Below are 22048 nucleotides of genomic sequence, written 5' to 3' on the forward strand. Positions count from 1 at the left end.
TTAAAATCCATTAGCTGTCTTAATCGTTGCTTTTTAAGCTTTCAGTGATACTTTAACATCTTTGTTCCTTAGCCCTTGAGTGTACTCCCCAGCCTCTTCCATTTGTAACTATTTGAAGGACCTGTATTGTTGATATGTAATATCAGCACACATATGCTGTACTATTATTTTAGCTGATAATGGCTTTTATAAGGGGTTCATTTGTGCCCACTCATCTTATACAATGGCACTTAAACATCACCATCACTGATGCATTACAAACATTCATTCTGGACAACATACTGTTTAGAACATTTTCTATTAATACTAGAAATCTCCAGATGCCTCATCACTATCATTGTTTCTGAATTTCTGTAGACAAGTTATAAGAAAGATTAGCCTTTGGTCTAATTTTCGACTACTAACTAAATATTTGTTTTATTCTGAACTTTAGGCTTAAGCACTTTAATTTTTGTACTACTTCTACTGTTCTGTTCAAGTGCCAAGTGTTCATTCTTTCCAGGTTGTAAATAAAATATGGTTCAGAATGCCATCTCTATTTGCAGCCCCAGGAAAAAATGCTGTTGAATTTGTAATAACTCTCGATAACCTTGTTCTTTTATTTTAGCAACTTCCCCTCCGTTGTGATTTTTAATGGAGTCCTTATTGCTGTCTTTTTTTTTTTTTTCTTGACCTACTTTCTTTTCAAGAGCTTTCATATAGAGCGTGGTTTATGTGGCGGTGATTTCTGTAGTGTGTAGGAGAGTCTTAAATCGCGGCGGAACAGATTAGTTGGCTATCACTTATTCCAGAAATGTTTTCGTGGTTTAAAAAATCACCTGGGCTTCCCTGGTGGCGCAGTGGTTGAGAGTCCGCCTGCCGATGCAGGAGACACGGGTTCGTGCCCTGGTCCGGGAAGATCCCACATGCCGCGGAGCAACTAAGCCCGTGAGCTATGGCCGCTAGGCCTGCGCGTCCGGAGCCTGTGCTCCGCAACGGGAGAGGCCACAACAGTGAGAGGCCCGCATACCGGAAAAAAAAAAAAAAAAAAAAAAAAAAAAAAATCACCTGGTTCCAACGTCCACAATTTCACAGTCTGAAATCTTTTAAGCTGTGCTTTTCATTAGTTTGCTCCGTTCTCCAGACTGAGGATTGGACCTCATTCTGCCCTGACCCAATTGTTATTTTTCTTTGTTGCCTCGACCCGCTAGAGATTGTGTTTCCAAGGGGGAGGCGTTCTTGAACTGACGAGGAGCGGAGTGGGACGAGATCGGGTGCCTCAGGCACTGGATCCCTCCCCTCCCGCTCCGGGTGAGAAGTCGGAGACAATTTTGACAGTTCATAGTCCCGCTTTGGCTCTCACGCTCTTGGTCCATGGGTGGGTTTTACCTGCTCTCACTTCCCCGGCCTCCGGCCTGCCTTCGGGCCAATCGCAAATGCGGCCCTTGCCCCAGCCCACCCAGAGCTCTCCCTCACCCGTCCTCTTGGGGAACTGGGGCCTATGTCCGTAGAAGGCTTCGGAGACTGGGGAAAGCCACGCCGAGATACGGACGGTCAAGAAGACAGCCCCTCCCCAGGCTTTTCCCCGCGTCGCGGCGCTCACGTGACCGAGAAGAGGCCTCCACCGGTCCGCCCATTTCGTCCGCTGCTGCCCACTTCCCGCTGGGGGTAAGTAAACCGCGGTTTTCCGCGCCGCCCAACCCCGCCCTCCGCCTTTCCCCTTCCCTTCACCTCCCTCGGGTTCCCTCGCGCCACTCTCCCCGCCCCCCATCCTCCCCACCGGGCCCTTTGTACGTGCTCGGCGGCGTGCGAGCGCGCCCGGCACGTGACCCCGCCGAACGTGGCATTGTGTTATCACGTGACCCAGGTGCGTACGCGACGGAGCGGGGTGTGAAGATGGCGGACGAAGAGGCCGACCAAGAGAGGCTGAGTCGCGGCGGAGGCGGCTGTGCCGCGGAGCTGCAGCGCCTGGGTGAGCGGCTCCAGGAGCTGGAGCGACAGCTGCGGGAGAGCCGGGTGCCGGCCGTGGAGGCGGCCACGGAGTACTGTCAGCAGCTGTGCCAGGTGAGGGCGCCTGGGGTCCCCTCCCCCTTTCCCCCTGCTAGAGGGGGAAGAGGGCGAGCGAGCGCTTGGCGGCCGTGTGGTGGTCCTCGCTGCCTTGGCATCGTCTGCGCCGCCGCCCGGGCGGGAGCGGGGGAGTACGAGGAAGGCGCCTTTGTGTGGCTGCCGTTGTGGCGGTTGTTGTCGGCGGCTCCCGGCTGGGGGAAGGGAGTTGTGGTCAGGGCGGAAAATCCCCCCTCCCCTTTCCTTCCCCGAACTCGGGACTGCGCGGTCCCCGCGGCCGAGAGACGCAGACTGCGAGGACTGGAGCCCTCCCCGCCGTAGGAGAGGGTAAGGGGGGAATGGAGGCCAGGTCCCCTTTCTCGTTCTCTTATTGTGCACTGGGGATTACCGCGCCCCCCGCCTCGGCGCCCCCGCTTCCCACTCCAACGGGCCTCCGCCCCCACTGGTTTGATTCCTTTGCCTCCTTTTGCTTTCATCCGTCCCGCCCCCGGCCCCGTTCTCGCTGTCTCCGGGCCTTTGTTGTTCGAGTTTCGCCTTAGGACTGAAGGGGCCTTTGTTGATGTTCCGAGGAGCAGTCCCCGCCGACCCCTTCTATCTGGGCGAGACGTTTGGGGGTAGGCGGCGCGGAGGTTGTCTCTTCCTGCCTTTACTTGCTAGGAGCACCGCTTCCATGGTAAAGGTTGCTCTCCTCGGTGGAGAGAAGCTGTCCCTGTATGTGTATCCTAGGTTCGGATGTTGCTGTGCAGCGGCTTTTCCAGAGTCCGCTTCTCTTTTGCCTTCACCCTTGGAGGAGTGTGGTTTCCTCTCTGCCCTTCCTCTCCCGTCTCCCCACCCCTCTATTACTTGGAGCCTTCCCTGTTTGGCCTCCCGGTGGAACGGAGAAGACTGAGGTTCATGTGGACCCGTGCTCAGGTCAGTTTCAGGCCTTTCCTTCCTTTTCTTGCACAAGGACACTGCTTTCCAGTAACTGCGTTCTAACCAGGATTTGGAATGTTAATAGCACTGTTTGCTTGATAGAAATCGGGGAGTTTGTGTCTACATTTGGACTTGATTACCTACCCTCCAGTTACGTTTGAAATTTCAAGGTGCTGCTGCTGGCTGTGGTCAAGATTTTGGTTAGATTATCTTCTTGAGGAAGAAAAAGAATTTATACGGGTCACATTTAGAATTAGTTTGTGAACATGTCATTATACAGAAGTTGTTCGTTAAGATACTGAACTTAAGGTCCAACAATGCTGGACCGTTTTAGCATTTCAGAGTAGATCACATTTTCACTTAACTTTTGGCCTCTAAGTTCTGAAGTCTTTCTTTATGAGATCAGGGATACTTGATCCCATACCAGAAATTCTCCATTGTTCTATGCACCTTATTGTCGCAAATTATTTGATGGCGGTTATCTTAAAAAGCAAAACAACAAAAAACAAACAAACTTTGTGGGATTGCATGGTGACTTGTCTGGGAATAAATGCAATGTGAAAGCCACCCACTTAAGGTAATATAGATCTGGTGAATACCTATGGCATAATTAGAGATTCTGTCATTCCTTTGAATCCTAGTTTTAAAGAATTGTTGAAATTTACTAATTTCACTATCCTGACCATAACCACTCATTCTTAATTGGTCTTTCAGATTTAAAAATTTATCTTAGATTTAAAAAAAACACTTTAATAAGATGCCCATGAAAGGAACTCTTTCATTTGTAAGTAAAGTTAGCTTTTTAGTCAGTGAAAAGTTAAAGTCTAGCTTTGCTGAAAGACATTTTTCAGGTAACAGTTTCCACTGATGGAGTTAAGGCTTATTGCTGTAAATAGTCTTGACCAGCAATATTTATAATCAGGATTAATAATTCTGGGACAGTGGAATCTCATACAAGTTGGACTTAATTTGGAGGGTGTGCAACATCAGATATTTGTCACTTTAAAATTATTTTTAATGTGTGAAACAGTATTCCATTTTGTCAGCATGAAGGTAATTTCCTGTATTAGTTTTAAGTGATTAGTCTTACAACATGTAAATTGTTTTTATTGACCAGTGCTACATGAAATAGTAATAAAACAAATGCTGGGTTTGTGGATTTCAAAAATGACATATTGCATGCACTAAAATCCCACAATGATGTAAATGCATTTAAAAGTGATCTCTATTATTCGAATAGTAGAGTGTATCTAATGTTTAAAATCCCCTGTAGAACGTTATATATATATATATACACACACATATATATATAATTTATATATATATGATAAGTTTCCAATTTGGTCTTGCCAGATGGGAGGTAACTTGAAACAGTTGTTTCTTTAAAATTGTATCATAGCCATTATTATTAACATTTTGTTACGAGTTGAGCAGAGCAGTGGTTAACAGTTACAGAATTTATTGGAGCAGTTTAAGAACAGTGCTAGAAATACTAGGAGCTAGAAATTAAATATACGTTTCTAACCTGGAGATTATCATTTAATTTTTTCTATCTAAGGTTTTCCTGTAAAACTGGGATTTTCACATGCTTCAAGAAGGCAAAGATGAATAAATATTTGTCAGAATTAGTGGGCTTCAGAGTTAATATTCTGCAAGTGTTGATGCTTAGTGCTTTTAAATGTGAATTAGTTTATATTCTGAATTTTTACCTCAACAAAAGGTGAGTTTCTGGAGAATGTAGTGAAACCTACAGAAATAAAGTTGCTTACTCTTTCTAGTTTATAGATTTTTCTTTCTGAATGAATGAAGTGTAGAATAGTAACAGATTTCTTGAGTTCTGAGAAGTAAAATAGAAATGAAAAACATTTAAGTTTTTCTTATTGTTAACTGTATTGTTTTGCTGTTTATATTAGGTTGCTTCCTGGAAGCATGCCCCACTTTTATATGAACATTTGCTTAAAGCTTAAGAGTAGGAGGAAGGGAAGGTGGTAGAGGATGGGCATATGGGAGTATTTGTCAGAAAATCTTAGATTTCCTTATAGCTTTACAAGCTAGCTGTAATCTGGATAATGTTTAATTTTCCTAAAAGCAAATTAGAATAAGAATATAGATAACAAATAATTTATTGCATTTATTTGTTTCAGTATCATTTTATAAAAACAGATTGTAGTTGGAACTTATGGGACTGTTTATTGTATTAGACTAGGCCAGGATTCACTCACTCATTCAGCATTGTCATTGAATACCTACACCGAGGGCCAGGCAACCATGAGCATGGTCCCTGGCTTCAAGGATCTTACAGTCTCTGGAGGAAGGTAGACAAGTAATTGTAGTAAACTGTGATTTATATCTTTTATATGGAAGGTGGTTTATTTGCGAGTTTGAATAGAAGCATTCCAATAGAATTGTTCTAAAAGGATTTTAAAATGATTATTCATTTAAAAAGTTAAGCCATCGTAATAGTTGAATGATTTGTTGGAGCATGGTGTTTGTTGACAGCATTACACACTGGACTGGATGACTCGTTGATTAATACATGAGTTGTGACTGTTTATGGTTGTTTACCTTCTGGTGACATAATTATTTTAAAAGATAGAATGCAGTTGTGGAAATATGGTTGTGTATCATACACGCACGCACGCGTCTTACCTTTGTTCATACCTTAATTCATATAAGCAGCGTCTCAACTGGGCATAGTACTTTTTCCCACGCATTTCTCTCTTAAGGACATTTAGAAACACGTGGGGTCAGTTGCTTGGTTACTGCAGTGACTGGGGATGTGATAACTGGCATTTAGTGCCCATGGGCCATGGATACTACATTTTCTGAAGTGACCAGGACAGTCCCACCCCATTAAAATTTATCTCTGCCTAAATACCCACAAGTGCCCTTTTGAGAAACAGTGACCAGCAAGAAGAAGAGTATATTAAGATTGTTTTTATCCTTATGCTTTTTCATGTTAATAGAGTTATATTAAGAAATGCAGTTAATCTGGAGCAGATCCAGGTCAGTGCTTTTCAGCCATATATAAATGCACACACTGAGCTTCAGTGCACATTGAACTTGAAAATTTCTACTTCCTTAGCGGAAATTATGAGCAGTTACTTAAACAGTTACTAAAACAATTCACTTTTACTAGGTTAAGGAGGGTAGCAAAGTCAGCATACTTAGTTATCCTGAGTAAAGCAGAGATTTGACCTTTTGATAAAATTGAAATTCTGTGCTCTTAAGAAAGCATTTATGCAAGGACTAGGTTTAAATGTTAGGGAATATAAGATACAGGAGACTCTAGTAGGATATAAACTAATAAGATTTAAATATCACTTCAAGATGACAACTGAAGAGATGTCAAAAGGCTGTGTATCATTAACATATTTGCTTTATTTTTTATTCCCCTTTTTAAAATTGAAAATGTGGTACGTTCAAATGGTTTTTTAAAATTCAAATACCGAGAAAGGGCATACACTGAAAACTTGCTCTCCTTCCCACCCTAGGCCTCCAGTCACCTTCCACAAAGACAGTCCCCTAATAGTATTTTATGTGTCTTCCCAGAAATGCTGTTTACTCTTTTTTAAAAAAATTAAAAAATCAGGACATACTGTATACTGCATCTTTTTCTTCACCAAAAAAAAGGTATCTTTGAGGTCATTCTGTAACTGCCCACGTAAATCTATGGCTTTCTGTTTTAAACTGTGTAATAATTCTAGTCTGCAGCTGTGTCTAATTAATCAGTTAATTGTTGGTGGTTATTTAGAAGAGTAAGTTAATTTTATGCGTAGTAATTTCAGTAGAGTTCAGAATAGGTAGTAAGCACATCAGGCTGGGTTATCAGACAGAAGGCTTTACTAAAAAGGTAGGATTTGACCTAGACCTTAATGCCTTTATTAACTGTGTTTAGTGCCTTATTGGTATAAGAAACAAATGAAATTAAAACTGTTGAGAGCTACCGTTTAAATTGTGCAGCTACAGTATATCTTCGTATATGTTTCTTTCATCTCTTTGATACAAGTTGATTCTTTTGTTTGTCTGCATGTTTTGCTTAGCTTTAATGGTAGAGGCAAAAATTTTGAAAATACTTAAATATTTTCCTTGAGAAACTCGACTTTCTTTTGATTATTAGAGACTATCTTAAGTTAATTTGTAGGTCACTTCAAATCAAGAAAAGATAGCTTGCTTGTTAATTAGTGATAATTACTTTAGGTATTGAGGGAGTAATAAGTCATTTAAACTTTAAAAGTTTAGGTAATGCTCAGGGGAAATAATTTGTTAAGTGTTCATAATTAGTATGATTGCATGCTGGAGATATTAAATTACTTTCCAGAATATACTTATACCAGTTTTAGCAAAGGAAAACTTTACCAAATTTTGCTTGCCTACTTCTTAACACTTCTTGATCCTAAATTAAAATAGGGGAAGGGAAGAGGTATTTTGCAATTGCCATTCATGATATTTTATGACTAATCTGCAAAACCAAGGATTTTTGAAAATGTATGGTCTTAACTGTATGAAACTGCTACTGTACTTATTTTCCTGGAGATCCTGTCAAAGTTGAGAAATTACCTTATTTTTCCCAACTCCCCCACTTAAATTCAGTTGATAAAATAAACCAATCAATGTGTGAGTAGCCTTGCTTATAAAATGGAAAGTTTACTTTTTATTAATGTGTTTGTCAGATACGCTGTGTAACTTTTAGCTATGTATTGTTTTCCAGGAGAGCCTCTTGATTCATTGTTTCTCTTATGGTTTAGAGTTGCATAGTGCACCTCATAGGAAAAAATGTTACCTTTTCCCACCTTACATATATTTAGCCAAGAAGATTTGTTAGAGTTCAATCAGTTACATCTTAATTTATTTTAAACACATTGAAATTCCTCTTATATGGGAACACTAAGGGAACTATGGAGAATTATGGCGTGGATAGAGCTTACAAAATCTGGTACACATATTAATAGTTAAGCAAGTGATACTATTAGATAGTAAAGTATCTAGTGATTAATACAATAAGTAGAGTGTGAATTAAGAAAACTAGAGCATTTTAAAGTTACTTACATTAGCTAAAAATGGAAAGGAAAGGAAAACACATTGGGTCTTGAATGTGGATAGCTAGAGTGGGAAGAGGACGGGACTGACCCTCAGAGACTGGAGCAACTTTTCAGACTGGCGTCTTGGAGAAAAACGTCATGGGTTGGGATGAAAAATCGGATAGAAAAGGTAGATTAGAACCAGACCAAGGCGTTAAGATCCAAACCAAGGAATTGTAACTAATCCTGTGAGTGTAGATAATATATGGTTACATTTCTTAAAGACTTACCCTTCCAAGGTTGAGGCATTGAAATTTGTAAAAGTTCAGAATGTTAGAGCCTTTGGTTTTTCTTGAAGTAACCTTTGTCAGTTACTGCCATGTAACAAACTACTCAAAAACACAGTGGCTTTAAAAGAAAAGCCGTTTTTATTACTGTTCTCAAATCTGTGGGTCTTTTGGGTCGTTCTGCAGTCAGCTGGATGTTGTCTGGGGCTGAATGATCCCAGATGGTCTCACTCATATGTCTTGTGGTTGGTGGGTTGGTTGAGGGGCCCCAGTTAAGTTGGCTCATCTCTGCTCCACTCTTACCCTCTAGCTCTAGTAAAGGAGCCTGGATTTCTTTACTTTGTAGCAGGAAAGCCAGTTCTGTAGCACAACTGCTTTTCAAGCCTCTGCTTGTGTCATGTTCGCCATTGTCCCATTGGCTCAACAAGTAGTCATACCCAGCCTCTTCGTGGGTACAGGGAGATGTGATTCTTCAGGGACCAATTTTATAACAGTCTATGACATATCCCACTTTTGTTTATTCTCTACTGCAGTTCCGGGCACTTTTTTGGGTGAGATTTTAATTTTTTTGTTTTTATAGCCCCACCTCTGCTTTCTTTCTTGTCACACATATTCTGTCATCAAAGCACATCCAATTGCCCCTTTTCTCTTTGGTTGGCAAAAGGCATTTCTATTCCTGCTTTCTAATCTAAATTTCCAAATAGACGAAAGGGCATCCCACTCCATCACTGTAACTTTGGACGGTTTGTGGAACAACCTCTTATTTGCCATGGTTCTTTACCTTAATATTAAACCTGTTCTGTATGTGGTGTTTTGTGTTGTCTCTACCTTGTACAGTTTAGTAATAACATCCTAGTTCTTGTCCTAATATTTGAACTTCTTTTTCCTTTTAACTGATGAACTTGCTTTTAACCTTCCATTCAGTTTGTGAAATTCCCCCAATATCCTGCTTTTATCCTTCTACCTCAGTGGCAGTCCAGTACTCATGACAGTGTTTCTCAAATTTGTGTTAGCAGAAACCCAAGAGAGTCTGTAGATTTTAGAGTTACTCAGCTCAGAGGAAGATGTAACTTTTTTTACATCACCACTTAGTTGTCCACTGAAACAAAATTATCACAAAAAAATACTTATCTTTACTGTGTGTGATGCATTCTATTTTCATTTACTATTATTGTCTTTAAAAGCTGCTCTTGATTTTGTGATCCATTAATACGTCATAACCAAGAAATTGGAAAACACTGCTTATAGGGAGTCAATGGGCTCAATTCAGTAATACGCACAAACGTAGGTAGTCCTAAGTTGTAAGGTGGCCTTCTAGTCTAGTTGATTCCGAAAAGTCATACGGTTTTATTTATGAAGAGCATCAAAATTAAAATACAATTTTAAATTTAAATGACTGCTAAAAACCCAGCATATGTCCATGGAATCAGTTTGAGAAATGCTGGTACATAGGATCAAATCCAAATTTAAGCTTGAGCCCAGTGGTCTCCGTGCTCTATTGTTTACCTTTTTTTAAATATTTTCACTGTTGAGCGGCACTTTCTCCTCCATCTAAATTGTTCATTCCTCATTTTACTGCCTTTGTGACTTTGTTCAGAGGAGCAGTGTTATGCAGTGAAAAGTCAAATGGCTTTGGGTTCAACTAGGAGGTCCCCAACAATCAAGACAAGATTTTAGCTCATGCTTTGTTTGGGGTGAGGGTGAACCTTGGAGTTAGAGTCTAGACCAAACAGATTGAAGAGGAATAGAATGTTCCAAACAGGCACCGTTACGCTTTACTAACAATGAATTGTTTAATCTGAAGACTTGTGAGATCATACGATTAAAAGGTGTTTAGTCTGTTTAAATGTCTGTTTACCCAAATTGCCTCTTAGGACCTCATCATTGCTATATAATACTTGTTCAGTATGACATTGATTTATCAGAAAATGTTCAGTTTTATTAGGCATTTGTTTAGGAAGACTGAGATATATGGTTAAATGGCTAAAATGAAGCAGTTGAATTTCAAATATATGGATAATATATTCGTGTGGAACATTTGGCATCCTCATTGATGCCTGACGTACAGGCAGTGTTATGTTTTAAGTTTATCACTCCTAGATACAGACTTTACACTTAGAAAGAGGTCATCTAAATTTAAAAGTAGTAATTAATTGACTTGATCCCCATCCCCGTCATTTTTTTGTTTGTTTTTGTGGATTGAACCTCTCCTGCCCCACTCCCCTGCAGTGAAAGTGTGAGTCCTGATCACTGGACTGCCAGGGAATTCCCTGCATGAAGATATTTTCTAGGAAGGGTTTCTGAGTGCTTGTCATAACTATTGCTCCTTAGTAATTCAGAATGAACCCTAGTATGTAAAACTGAATATGTTGGCAAGAATGAGTCAGACTTAGTATATTTAATATTGTGACCTATTTAGTGTTTCTGAAAAGGCAATCTGATGTTGTAAATGCTGCCTAAAGAGAAATTATTTTTAACACCAGAAGACCTTTGAGGATTTACCTATCTTGAATGAAAACATTTGTTTTTGTGGTGTTTGGTGCCCCTCCTCACCGAATTATCTTTTATAAATCTTGTTTTACTTGATGAAGAAAACCTACCCTCCAGATTCTTTCATATATACTTTGCTTGATAGCTCATTAGATACTGTGAATTAAAGTGTTGGAATTCTAAGGACACTGATTTTAATTTTCATGAAATTGTTTATTGTGGACCTTGGCATGCTACTTAAGACTTTCCTGGGGTTTTTTGGTTTGTCTGTTTTTGTTTTTTATCCTTGACATGGAGATGCTACAGACTTTTGCTGGTTGTTGGTATAAGAATGGATCAAAGGCATGATTATTTAAAACGATTGTTGTTGTATGAAGTAACATTTTCATTTACATTTAGAGACTACTTTGGAAACACCTTTGTTTTATACATGATAGTGACTTAGCGTAATGTTATTACATTAATAATTCTATCATTTTGAAGTCATCTATTATTGTCATTTTGAAAATAGCATTAGATTACTGATTAACCAGCTTGTTTAAAGCCTACATTTTAGAGAAGGCAGGATTAGATTTTATAATAATTTATGAAAGGTCTTTTTGTCATGGGGGGCATGCAGATTACTCAATGTGTGAATGTGCCAGGAGAAGATTATTGGCTTTGCAATTAAAATCTTTCCTTTGTCCAACATTTTAAACCTGGGATTTGAGAGGCTGGGATGAGAAAAGCTAGTATTTACCTAGTAACTAAAAGTATAGATTTTGAACTATGATTAGAATTCCAGCTCCCTTACTTCTGTGGGATTTCAGGCTTGGTTTTGTGTCTTTGTGCTCATCTCTAGACTGGAGGTAAGAATAATATCTGCCTTAAAGCTGTTGTGATTAAGATGTAATGTTTGTTGAGCACTTTGCATATTATGATGCTGGAAGCACACATCAAATGTCAGCTACTAATACATTTACAAGGACTAGGTCTGAAACTTTCCCTCATAAATGAATATTAATCTTAGTAAAATACTCTTTAGTTTATCATCTAGTGGTTTCCAAACTTAAAAAAAAAATGAGGGGAACTCCCTTTTCCTTCTCCGCCAAAGTCTTACTTGAAATCTTATGTATAAAACAGAAAAGTTACTGCTGCAGAACAGTTTGACAAGTACAGTACTAATCCAGAAAATAACAATGCTATTGCCAGGGGTTGTAAAGGGAGTTCAAGCAGAGTTCTCTTCTGCTGTTATTTTCTTCTCAAATGGTTCTTTTTTCTTATTTTCCCTCATTCTACTGCTTTTCTACACTCTCCCCAAAGATAATGAATGTTCTAGTCTCTTTGCGGTACGCGGGCCTCTCACTGCTGTGGCCTCTCCCGTTGCGGAGCACAGGCTCCGGACGCGCAGGCGCAGCGGCCATGGCTCATGGGCCCAGGCGCTCCGCGGCACGTGGGATCTTCCCTGATCGGGGCACGAACCCGTGTCCCCTGCATCGGCAGGTGGACTCTCAACCACTGCGCCACCAGGGAAGCCCAGAATGTTCTTGTCTTAGAGACATAATAAAGCCATCACTGAAGACTTTAATATATTTTATCTTTAAAGACTTTTAATTGTGCTGCTTATTTTTGTTTTACATACCAAGGCACACTAAATAAACTCATTTTTTGGTACCTAAGATTTAAAATAAAATTGCTTCTCTGGAAGCATGACACTGATGTGATTATGTCTAAATAGAGAAACTGTACCTTATCAGAGAATCAATAAATATTAAATAATAGTGAAACTTATGCATGAAACACTCCCACAGATATACTTAGTGCTTATGTTTAATTCTTTCTGAAAATTTGTTGAGAGGACCTAGGCCATCTTATATATTCCCTCAAATCTTCATCTCATGTTTTCTCTAGATCTTTTATTTTCTTCCTTGGGTTTCCAAAGAAGTGGCTGTTCCCTGACAAGTGGATCTTTTCGTCTGTGCACCTTAGAGAACCTTTCCACTTTCCTGTTTCTTCACATTTTTCTTTCCATCGCTTCTGTCCTTTAGCCTGTAGAGATGTGTGTGTGTCTTTCTCATCTTTTTGCTATGTTGATCATGTCTTCAGATTCCTCCTTTTTCTCTAATCTCTTCTCTCCACATATGAGATGTCTCCTATCCTAATAATGTCTTTCTCTAACTCTCTTTTTCTAGTCTTTCTTGCCAGACTTCTTTGGAAGAGTACCCTATACATTGCCTTCATTTCTTACCTTCTGTTGCAGTTTGGATTCTACCCCTCACCACACTAAAGAAGATGCTCTTTTGAAGGTCACTGCTTGGCATATTTGTAATACTTTATTAAATTTAGACCCAAGTAGCAATCCAGCAGCTCAGACTATTTCATATACCTGCATATTGTGTTTAATAAAATTTAATTGTTAGCATTTTAAAAATCATAAGCCTTCATGTTGAAATGAGAGTGTTTGGCTTTTCCTGGAAAATCAGAAGATTGGGCAATATTGGACTAATGCATGGCTACAGGCTGAAGTGACTGCCTGCTCAGCTTCTGTTGGCATTTAAAAGTGTGTGTGACCCCATCTTAAGTTCATCTCCCTTCAATTTATTTACGCTGCTATCCTGATTCTCCTACCTCTGTGACTGCTCCGTAGTCCTCTTCACTGACTCTTCCTTTCACCGCTGGAAATGCATGGTAATTATTAGCTAGTATTAATATATTTAAACGGAGTAGATACAACATTTTTGAATTTTTTTGTGGCATTTCCTCTGTGTTCTTTTCTTCCTTTCACTCTTCATTAATGACCCTCAGCCATTTTCGCCATCTCATCAACATATCTGAGACAGGACTCTAATCAGAAAGGGGCTCCTGAGCCCTGGTTGACAGTCCATGCTTTACATACTAATCTTCAGCAGGCATCCACTCTGACAGCATCTGCTGTCACTCTCTGGATAGGATTTCCAGGGGTCCATTCTCTTGGACCTTTTGCCACTCTTCTTAGCTTCTGACTTCTGCTTCCACCCACCTGTGGAACTCTTCCGCGTGAGGTTCAGTAGTTACTTCTAATTAAACAGGTCTGAAATGGAACTCATCTACTCTCCTCTCCACTCCCCACCAAAAAGAAAGCCTGTTGGTATTGGTGACATTGCTCCCTTCCCCCTCAAACTTAGGTTTTGAAATCTTGGGTCATTTTTAGCACCTCCACAGCACAGTCACTGAATTCTGTCAGTTTTATTCATGCACTGTTTCCTGTATCCTTCTCTGGTTAGATCTGATATGCTATTAGTGGCCACTTAGCTTCTTGCAACAAAAAATTCAACAAACATTTTTTTCATGAAGGTACTTTTCTGTTCTCCATTCTGTCCACTAATCTATCTTCTTCTACATTGTCGCTAAGACTGTTATCTTTTTAAAGCATGGATATCATATTTTTAAAGACTTTTAGAAGGTAGCACAATGTGGAAGAGCTCAGACACCATGAGTTGAAATCCCAGCTCTACCATTTATTGACTGTGGGCTCAGTTTCTTAATCTTTTAGATGAGGATTGTAGTATTGTGAGGTAAATGAGGCATCAGCACAGCACCCACCACATTAGTAAGCACCACATAAGATGCTATTCCATGAAAAATAAAATTCAAGCTCACTAGCCTTACATTCAGGGACTTTCATGACATGACACCTACCATGCCAGCCTGGCTGATTGTCAGCCATATCTCTTCATTTCTTTTTTATATAGAACCTTAGGGGTTTGTAGTCTGTTCTTATACTATAGTTTACATAACTTCCCTCACCTCTGTACTTCGGCTCCAGCTTTCCCCTTTAGGATTTCCTTCTTTTATCAACTCCATTTCTCCATATTTCTTTCCTTCAATCTGTGATGAGATTATGAGGTATTATTATCTTTTTCATGAGGCTTTCCTATACTCCTAAATGGATTTAATGGCATATTCGCCATCCTTCTTATTGAACTGTATTTTTTCTGGCTTTTATCATAGTTTTTCTATATTAAGATTGTCTCTTCACCCTCTCCCCAAATTGGAGCTCCTTAAAAGCAGGGGCCATGGCTTAATAAGTGATTAAATCTGTTAAATGGTTGTCTCCTCTTTTTTTGCTTGAATAGGCTGGTTTTAATTGTGGGATGAATTTTGTGCTCGTAAGAGGCCATTACTTCCTGAAATTAGGTTTCTTCTGACCACAGTTGTTTCATCTCAATTCTGACATTGGGTTTCTGTGTTCAAGGCAAGGATTCAGTTTGATCAAATATGTATAGTTTTTATAAAGTAAACATGAGTGAAAAGTAGTAGCTCTCATAATAGCTTGCGTTCGTTAAATGCTGATTGTGTGTGCCAGGAACTGTTAAGTGTAAGTGTGTGTGTGTGAGAGGGAGAGAGAGATTGAGAGAGATGCACTCATTGTCATCCTCAACAACCCTCTGAAGTAGGTGGTTTACTATGAGAGACTGCTGAGGCATGGAGAAGTAAAGTAACTTGCCCAAGTCACTTAACTCGAGCTTAATTTTTAAAAAACAAAAGCAAAACCCGAACTAAGTAAAACTTTTTTTTTTCTTTTTGGGAGGAATATATAAGTGTTAATTGTTGAAATTTGTTTTAGGGCACAAAGATAATTTACAATAGTAAAATTTAATCATTTGAAACTAAACCTCAGGAAAGCAGAGCAGTGAATATAAGCAGTTATTGTAGTGGAGTTTGAATAATAGTTTTATTTAAGAATGTGTTAAGTAAAGTTACTTGTTTAGTAGTAGTGGGAATCTTATTAGTTTTGAATTTCTTTGAGTAATGTATAGGTCTTTTAAGGGTAATCAATACATATTTATAAATTACAATGAGGGCAACTTGTTGAAGTAATCTGTTACTAATCTCCAAATATAACTAAGATCAATTCTTTATTTCATTGGATTAAGAAAAAAACTGCATTTGTGTTGTGTTTGGCCTTTTTTTTTTTTTTTTTGGCGGTACGCGGGCCTCTCACTGTTGTGGCCTCTCCCGTTGCGGAGCGCAGGCTCAGCGGCCACGGCTCACGGGCCCAGCCGCTCCGCAGCATGTGGGATCTTCCCGGACCGGGGCACGAACCCGTGTCCCCTGCATCGGCAGGCGGACTCCCAACCACTGTGCCACCAGGGAAGCCCTGGCCTTTTTATATGGTGCAAAGAAGTGCCTAAAATCCATGGGGAAAAGTAGGTCATCAGTGGTCTTTAAGCTGCTTTTAATTGGGTATCCTACCAGTAAACATTTGAATAGGAACCCTCAGTATGGGAATGTCTCATAAATTTCACACCCGTGTGCACGTGTGTATTATTTCAGCTTATATAGTTATTTGAGTCTGTTTATTAAATTATAAAGTTTGTTTTAGATAGATTTCATAGGAAAAGTTTTTTCCCCCTTCTGTACTGCATTTTATACTCTGTTTGGAAACCTCTGGTTTATAGTGCTGTGAGTAGCTGAAGTTTCTGAGATATGTTATTAAATAAGTGCTGGATTTATTTTCCCCATTTTCATAGTGTACTGGAGAAATGACAGCAGTGACCCAATCAGAATTTTTTTTCATACTGTCTTTTAGGCAAATTTAATGTAATGTGTACCTCCAGTTTATTGTTTCTGTCATGCTTTACCCTTTATGAACGTCCCTGAGTATTGAGTGTGCCTGTTACCAGATTCTCTCTTAGCTCTGAATCAACATTGTTACTTGCTCTGTGATGTTGGAGCTTGGCCCTTTAAGCATTTCTGTGTTGATGGATGTTAAGCTGTGTCAGTAGAGGATGCTGAAGGGCCATTACACAAAGAAGGGGCTTCTGTTTGTGTTTCTTGCTCCTGCTGCAAGACTGCTAGCGGCACAGATAGGGGGACATCCCGTGGTCCTCTGCCCCAGCTGAGTGCCCCGAGTGGACAGGTTTTTCGTGAGCTCACAGCCCCAGCCCCGACTTTGTGACTGCCTCACCACAGTTCTCCTGCCACGGACATTGCACATCCCGGCCACCAGCACCCCACTTTCCCTGCACGGCTGCTTGTGCTGTACAAGGTTGTTTCCTGTGGTCCTCCCCACGCAGGTACTGCTTGCAAGCAGGTCCTCAACTCCCTTTGCACAGTCACCTACCGGCCACTTAGGCCCAGGCAACCTAACCTGGCAAACTTCTTTGCGATCCAGTAGGCTGTAACCATACCTTCTCCAACAAGGTCCAAACCCTAGCTTTGGGGAAGAGCCCTCCTTTAGGTTTGTTTTTTTCCTTCTGGTACTCTCTCAGTTCTTGGGTATTCTTTAGAGCAGCGCTCCCCAACCGTTTTGGCACCAGGGACCGGTTTCGTGGAAGAGAGTTTTTCCACGGATGGAGGTGGGGAGGGGTGATTCAAGCACATTACATTTATTGTGCACTTTATTTCTGTTATTATTACATTGTAGTATATAATGAAATAGTTATACAACTCACCATAATGCAGAATCAGTGGGACCGCTGAGCTTGTTTTCACTTGCCACTCACTGATAGGGTTTTGATATGAGTCTGCAAGCAGTCGATTTAGTACGGTCTCTGTGCAGTCAGACCTCTCTGCTAATGATGATCTGTGTTTGCAGCCGCTCCCCTGCGCTGGCATCGCTGCCTCAGCTCCACCTCAGATCATCGGGCATTTGATTCTCATAAAGGGCGTGCAGCCTAGATCCCTCACATGTGCAGTTCACGGTAGGGTCCGAGCTCCTATGAGAATCTAATGCCGCCACTGACCTGACAGGAGGCAGAGCTGAGGCGGTAATGCGAGCCATGGGGAGCATCTGTGAATACAGGTGAAGCTTTGCTCACCCGCCCGCCGCTCACCTCCTGCTGTGCGGCCGGGTACAGTCTGTGGCCTGGAGGTTGGTGACCCCTGCTTTAGAGCGCTCTTTACCTGTTTATATGTGTTACTCGCCTGTTAAAATTAATAATTCTTTATGTGAAACTTTCCCTGTTCAAATTGCTGTGTGGTTCCCAGGTTTTTGGTTTGACCCTGTCTGATGCAGTGGGCTAAAATGAGGTAAAGTGCATACTGAGCGTAAGAAGTGTATGTAGATTAGTACCAATACTTTCTGCCTTATACACATTGCCTATTTGGTTCACCTGCTAGTCCATGGAAACTAGCTTTGGTATTTTAAAAAAACATGGTTGTAAATTCAGGTTTTCATTCTAGTGGGATTATAATTATGTAGTAGTGGTCCTTAAAAGTCATTGGTCCCAAAAATTGTTGAGGTAAGGGAATGGAGTCGTTGTGTTTCATAGTTAAATATCTCTCATACTTTAAACAGTCAGGAAACATCAAGTGAGAACTTTTCAACCCTATTAAGTTATTGGCATATTTATTGCTCAAAAAATTTCCACCTGATCTTTTTTTTGGTAAATTAGTAAATGACAGGCATGAGTTATCTTTTAAAAATGTTTAAAGGGCTTCCCTGATGGCGCAGTGGTTGAGGGTCTGCCTGCCGATGCAGGGGACATGAGTTCGAGCCCTGGTCTGGGAGGATCCCACATGCCGCGGAGCAACTGGGCCCGTGAGCCACAATTGCTGAGCCTGCGCCTCTGGAGCCTGTGCTCTGCAACAAGAGAGGCCTGCGCACCGCAATGAAGAGTGGCCTCCGCTTGCCACAACTAGAGAAAGCCCTCGTGCAGAAACGAAGACCCAACACAGCCATAAATAAATAAATGTTTAAAAAAACAAATTCCCCAAGTAAGAGGTTGGGTTAAAAGAAAAGCACACCCACACTCCCAGAGGACGTGGAGCTGTTGAGACAAGGAGAGAAAGAAGTGCTATTTAGACTAATTTCTTCGCCGTGCTCACTTGTTAAATGGTTTATTTGTAGACCTCTGAATTTGATTCTGTTTAATATTTTCATATTTGAGTTTTCTTGTGGATATTTAAAATCAGTAGCTTTGCTGATTTTAAGATTCCTCTCATGTCTTTAATAACATTTACCACATGTCTGCAGCTATTGCTGTACTGTTGACTAAAGTGTTCTATTAATACTACATTCATTCCCAGGAAGTTTTCTCAATTTTCCAGTTACTGGATTTCTGACTTCCACTTTGGTTTTTGTGAACCCTAATTCTAGTTTTGTCTTTGAAACAGTGATATATAATTAAAATGGATGATGATAATGTTTCCAGAAGTTGAAGGAGAAAAGAATAAAAGTAAATTAATGATCAGATTATTGATTCTGTAGGAAATAATTTTGCTATATCCAGTAACCTTTACACTGGTATGGAAGTAATGAATCTTCATTGTGTATTAAATAAATAACATTATTTTTTAAAAGTTAATAGAACAGTAGGACACCAGAATCCTATTTGAGGGGTTTCTTACCTCCTGGTCCTAATGCTTTAACTTCACTATTTGTGACAGCTTTGGGTAGAGATATTGTTGAAGATAAAACTGATGGCCTGACTCTGTAGATGATGATTGTCCCAGTGGAGCATTTATCCAATTAGTATTTTAAATAAAATTTTAAAAGCAAATCATATTTCCTGTAGAGGAGCCAATTTTTTAAAAAACCCTAGTTTATAATTACTATGTATACAGTGAGTGCTTTTGAAAAGAAAAAATGTGCTTTTTAATAAAGTTACAAATAGGAGTTTTTTCCCCCTGCAATGGAAAGAATGGTACATTATTTAGGCCTTTGACGTGACATTCAGTAAAGGTGTGATGTACTAGAGAAAGATTATAATTAAAAAGAGATGAGTCTCATTATCTTAAAGGAAAATGGAATTCTTTGCAACAGTAAAAATAATAGGAAAATAATTTTTAATATGTATTACTATCAAATACATTTTTGCTTCTTGCTGGTTGGCTCCTGCAAGAAAATATAACATGAAATTGAAATATGTAATATATGTTGTGTCTTACTAACATGAAATTCAAGTATATTGTATATATTATAACTTACTATCAAGTTACTTTTTTTAAAAGCTCCCTTCAGGTGACACAGTATGGCAATTTAATTAACACAGTAATTGTTTTAATTTTGTTGGTGTACCCTTGGTATTCTTTTAGAACTTTAAGCATACTTTTCTGTGTTGTTAGTGGAGGTAAATTCTCAGCTAATCACAAAAGTCTTTTTATTCACAGAGTATGCTTTAATGTTATTTTGTATTCTAGGAACAGGATGCCATGGAGGAAAGAAGAGTTTCCTACTATTTTTCTGAGTAGTAGGCAAGCTTGCTGTCCAATTTAGAAATAATATTTGTGAGCATTTTTGGGGGGTGGAGGGAGGAGGGCTCCTTAACACTTCATTTTCATTCTTTCTCCCTTCCCTGCCCTCTTTCCCAAGTAGCCACTGTTCTCATATTTCTGTGAGCCCCACTTTGCATCCTTACTCAAACCCCCTATTTCATCAGTGTGGGAAAATGCAACTACCTGTTAAGGAACATCTAGACTAATATGTGGGTATATCTTAAGTAGATAAGATTTTGAGCAGATAAATAAAAATGGGGAAATACGGGTAATTTGGGGAAGGATAATTTGAAAAAGAAGGGTCTTCAAAGAGACAGACCACACTGTTGCTGTTATCTGAGTTCAGTCTTTTGTTTTTTTTAAAAGTTGTTTCCTCCTGAACTCATAGTTTCTCTGAAAATTTGAACTCAAAAAACTTTTTCCTAACTACTTTTACATTACAGCAAGGGTTCATGGGGTAGATGAATAGGGTGAGATGGGAGCCTTTGGTGTGTATGGTTTTGTAAATTCAGGATTCCAGCTGTGTCATCATCACTCTGATCTTTTCCAGTTATTATGTGAGCAAATAAATTACTTTTTTTTCTAATCCTAATACGAATAATAGTCCAAATTTTAAGGGAAAAATTAACTACAAAAATGTAGCAAGTTGTCAGTCCTCTGACTTAAATACATAAAATATGCAGATAATTATGGGTCCAGATAAATCATGATAAATACCAGTGAAATTTAAAGAAAAAAATCATCTTGTCCAATAGCTCTCTTGACTACATCTCTGGATTCCAAGGCGTGGACACTTAGTACTGGAAAATATACATGTCCATAGACAGATCTTCAGCTGAAGGGCTGTTGGATGAACCTATTTTGTGGACAAATGTTTGATATTTACTGATGACCTAATGTAGTTTGGTGCTCTTGCGTTAAAAACTGCTTTCACTACTTAACTGTTTGTCTATGCTAGCAGTGACAACACTAGACGCCTGTAAACCCCAGGAATGTCAAATAAATGGAGCACTTGGGTAGGGAAGGAGCAGTGAAGAACCAGAGAGCTTCTCCCTGATTTCCCAGTTGCTACCTTCCTGCTTATCACTGCTACGTGGGATTCTTGACCCAGTATTACTGAATCTTTTGAGTCTTCCAAGAAGAACTAGAAATCCAGATTTTTATGTGCATTGTCCCAATTTTGAAATATTGGCATCTAATTCAAAATGTCTGGGGGGGGGAGGTGGGGAAACCGGAAAAACACTCTGTGAGGCAAGCAAAACATGTCCAGGGAATTTAAATTTATTCCTGGATATTTTGAGCGGTCTATAGTTTGCCAGAAACAGTACATGGAAAAACTCCTCCCCCAGAGTGAGATTTGATTATGATTCCATCACTGTCCATGTGTTTTCCTTCTTCATTTGCATCTCTGGAAATTGTAGTCTCCTGAATGCATCTGGAAAGAGGTATGTACAGAGATGGTTAATATGGTAAGAGGAGGGAAACAACTCAGGTTACTTTCGCACCTTCTTTAGAATAGAGAGCTCTCTGAGGTAAAGATTCCTATTGGCAGATACCTAAGAAATCTCTCACCATCCTCCTAGTCTTGTATTTCTGCTGTAGGACTCTGCATTGTTTAATTTATCCTGAGGCTGGACAGATTTTTAACCTGTATTCTAAGTTTCCAGAACTGTTTAAACATTGTATATATCCAAGGGTGGTTATATCAGTGTATCAGTGGAAAGACAGAGGAGAACAAATCAGATAATATTAGCTTGCAACCATGTTTATTTGAAACTTGGGTGATTAAAGAGTTAAAAATATACTTATGTTAAATTAGGTTTTAGAATGTCAGTATTGTTGCTTAATTTTTTGCATTATCTAAGAAAAATTCTAAAGTTTAGATTAATACATGGCCAGCTGTATTATCTTTTGTTTAGTTTAGAAAGTTTAGTTCACTTGTTAAGAATAGCCAAATATCAAGTTGGAAAGTGAACATATTAATGAAAGATTTTAACAAATAAAAATGTTTTTTAGAACAGATTTCTTATTAGAATAGTTTTAGATTTACAGAAACATTGTGAAGACAGTACAGTGAATTACCATATACCCCAGTTTCCCACGTTAGTCACA

The 22048-nt window shown here is 39.6% G+C and overlaps 1 protein-coding gene across 4 annotated transcripts in view; it reads left to right on the forward strand.

Annotated features, from left to right (window-relative positions):
- The first annotated feature begins 1426 nt into the window (after positions 1-1426).
- The window catches only part of ZNF292 (zinc finger protein 292), an 84650-nt gene continuing 64028 nt past the window's right edge, over positions 1427-22048 (forward strand). Inside the window, exons 1-2 of one of the 4 annotated variants that reach the window (XM_067011427.1) lie at positions 1427-1647; positions 1847-2043. In XM_067011427.1, coding sequence (XP_066867528.1) covers positions 1876-2043 — 168 coding nt within the window. In that variant the 5' untranslated portion in view covers positions 1427-1647; positions 1847-1875. Of the gene's footprint in view, positions 1648-1813; positions 2956-22048 lie in introns of those variants that run through there. The other 3 variants (XM_059083111.2, XM_059083112.2, XM_067011428.1) reach the window with 3 other exon arrangements.

Source organism: Kogia breviceps, chromosome 13 (genome assembly GCF_026419965.1).
Source record: "Kogia breviceps isolate mKogBre1 chromosome 13, mKogBre1 haplotype 1, whole genome shotgun sequence".
In the NCBI taxonomy this organism is placed as follows: Eukaryota; Metazoa; Chordata; class Mammalia; order Artiodactyla; family Physeteridae; genus Kogia; species Kogia breviceps.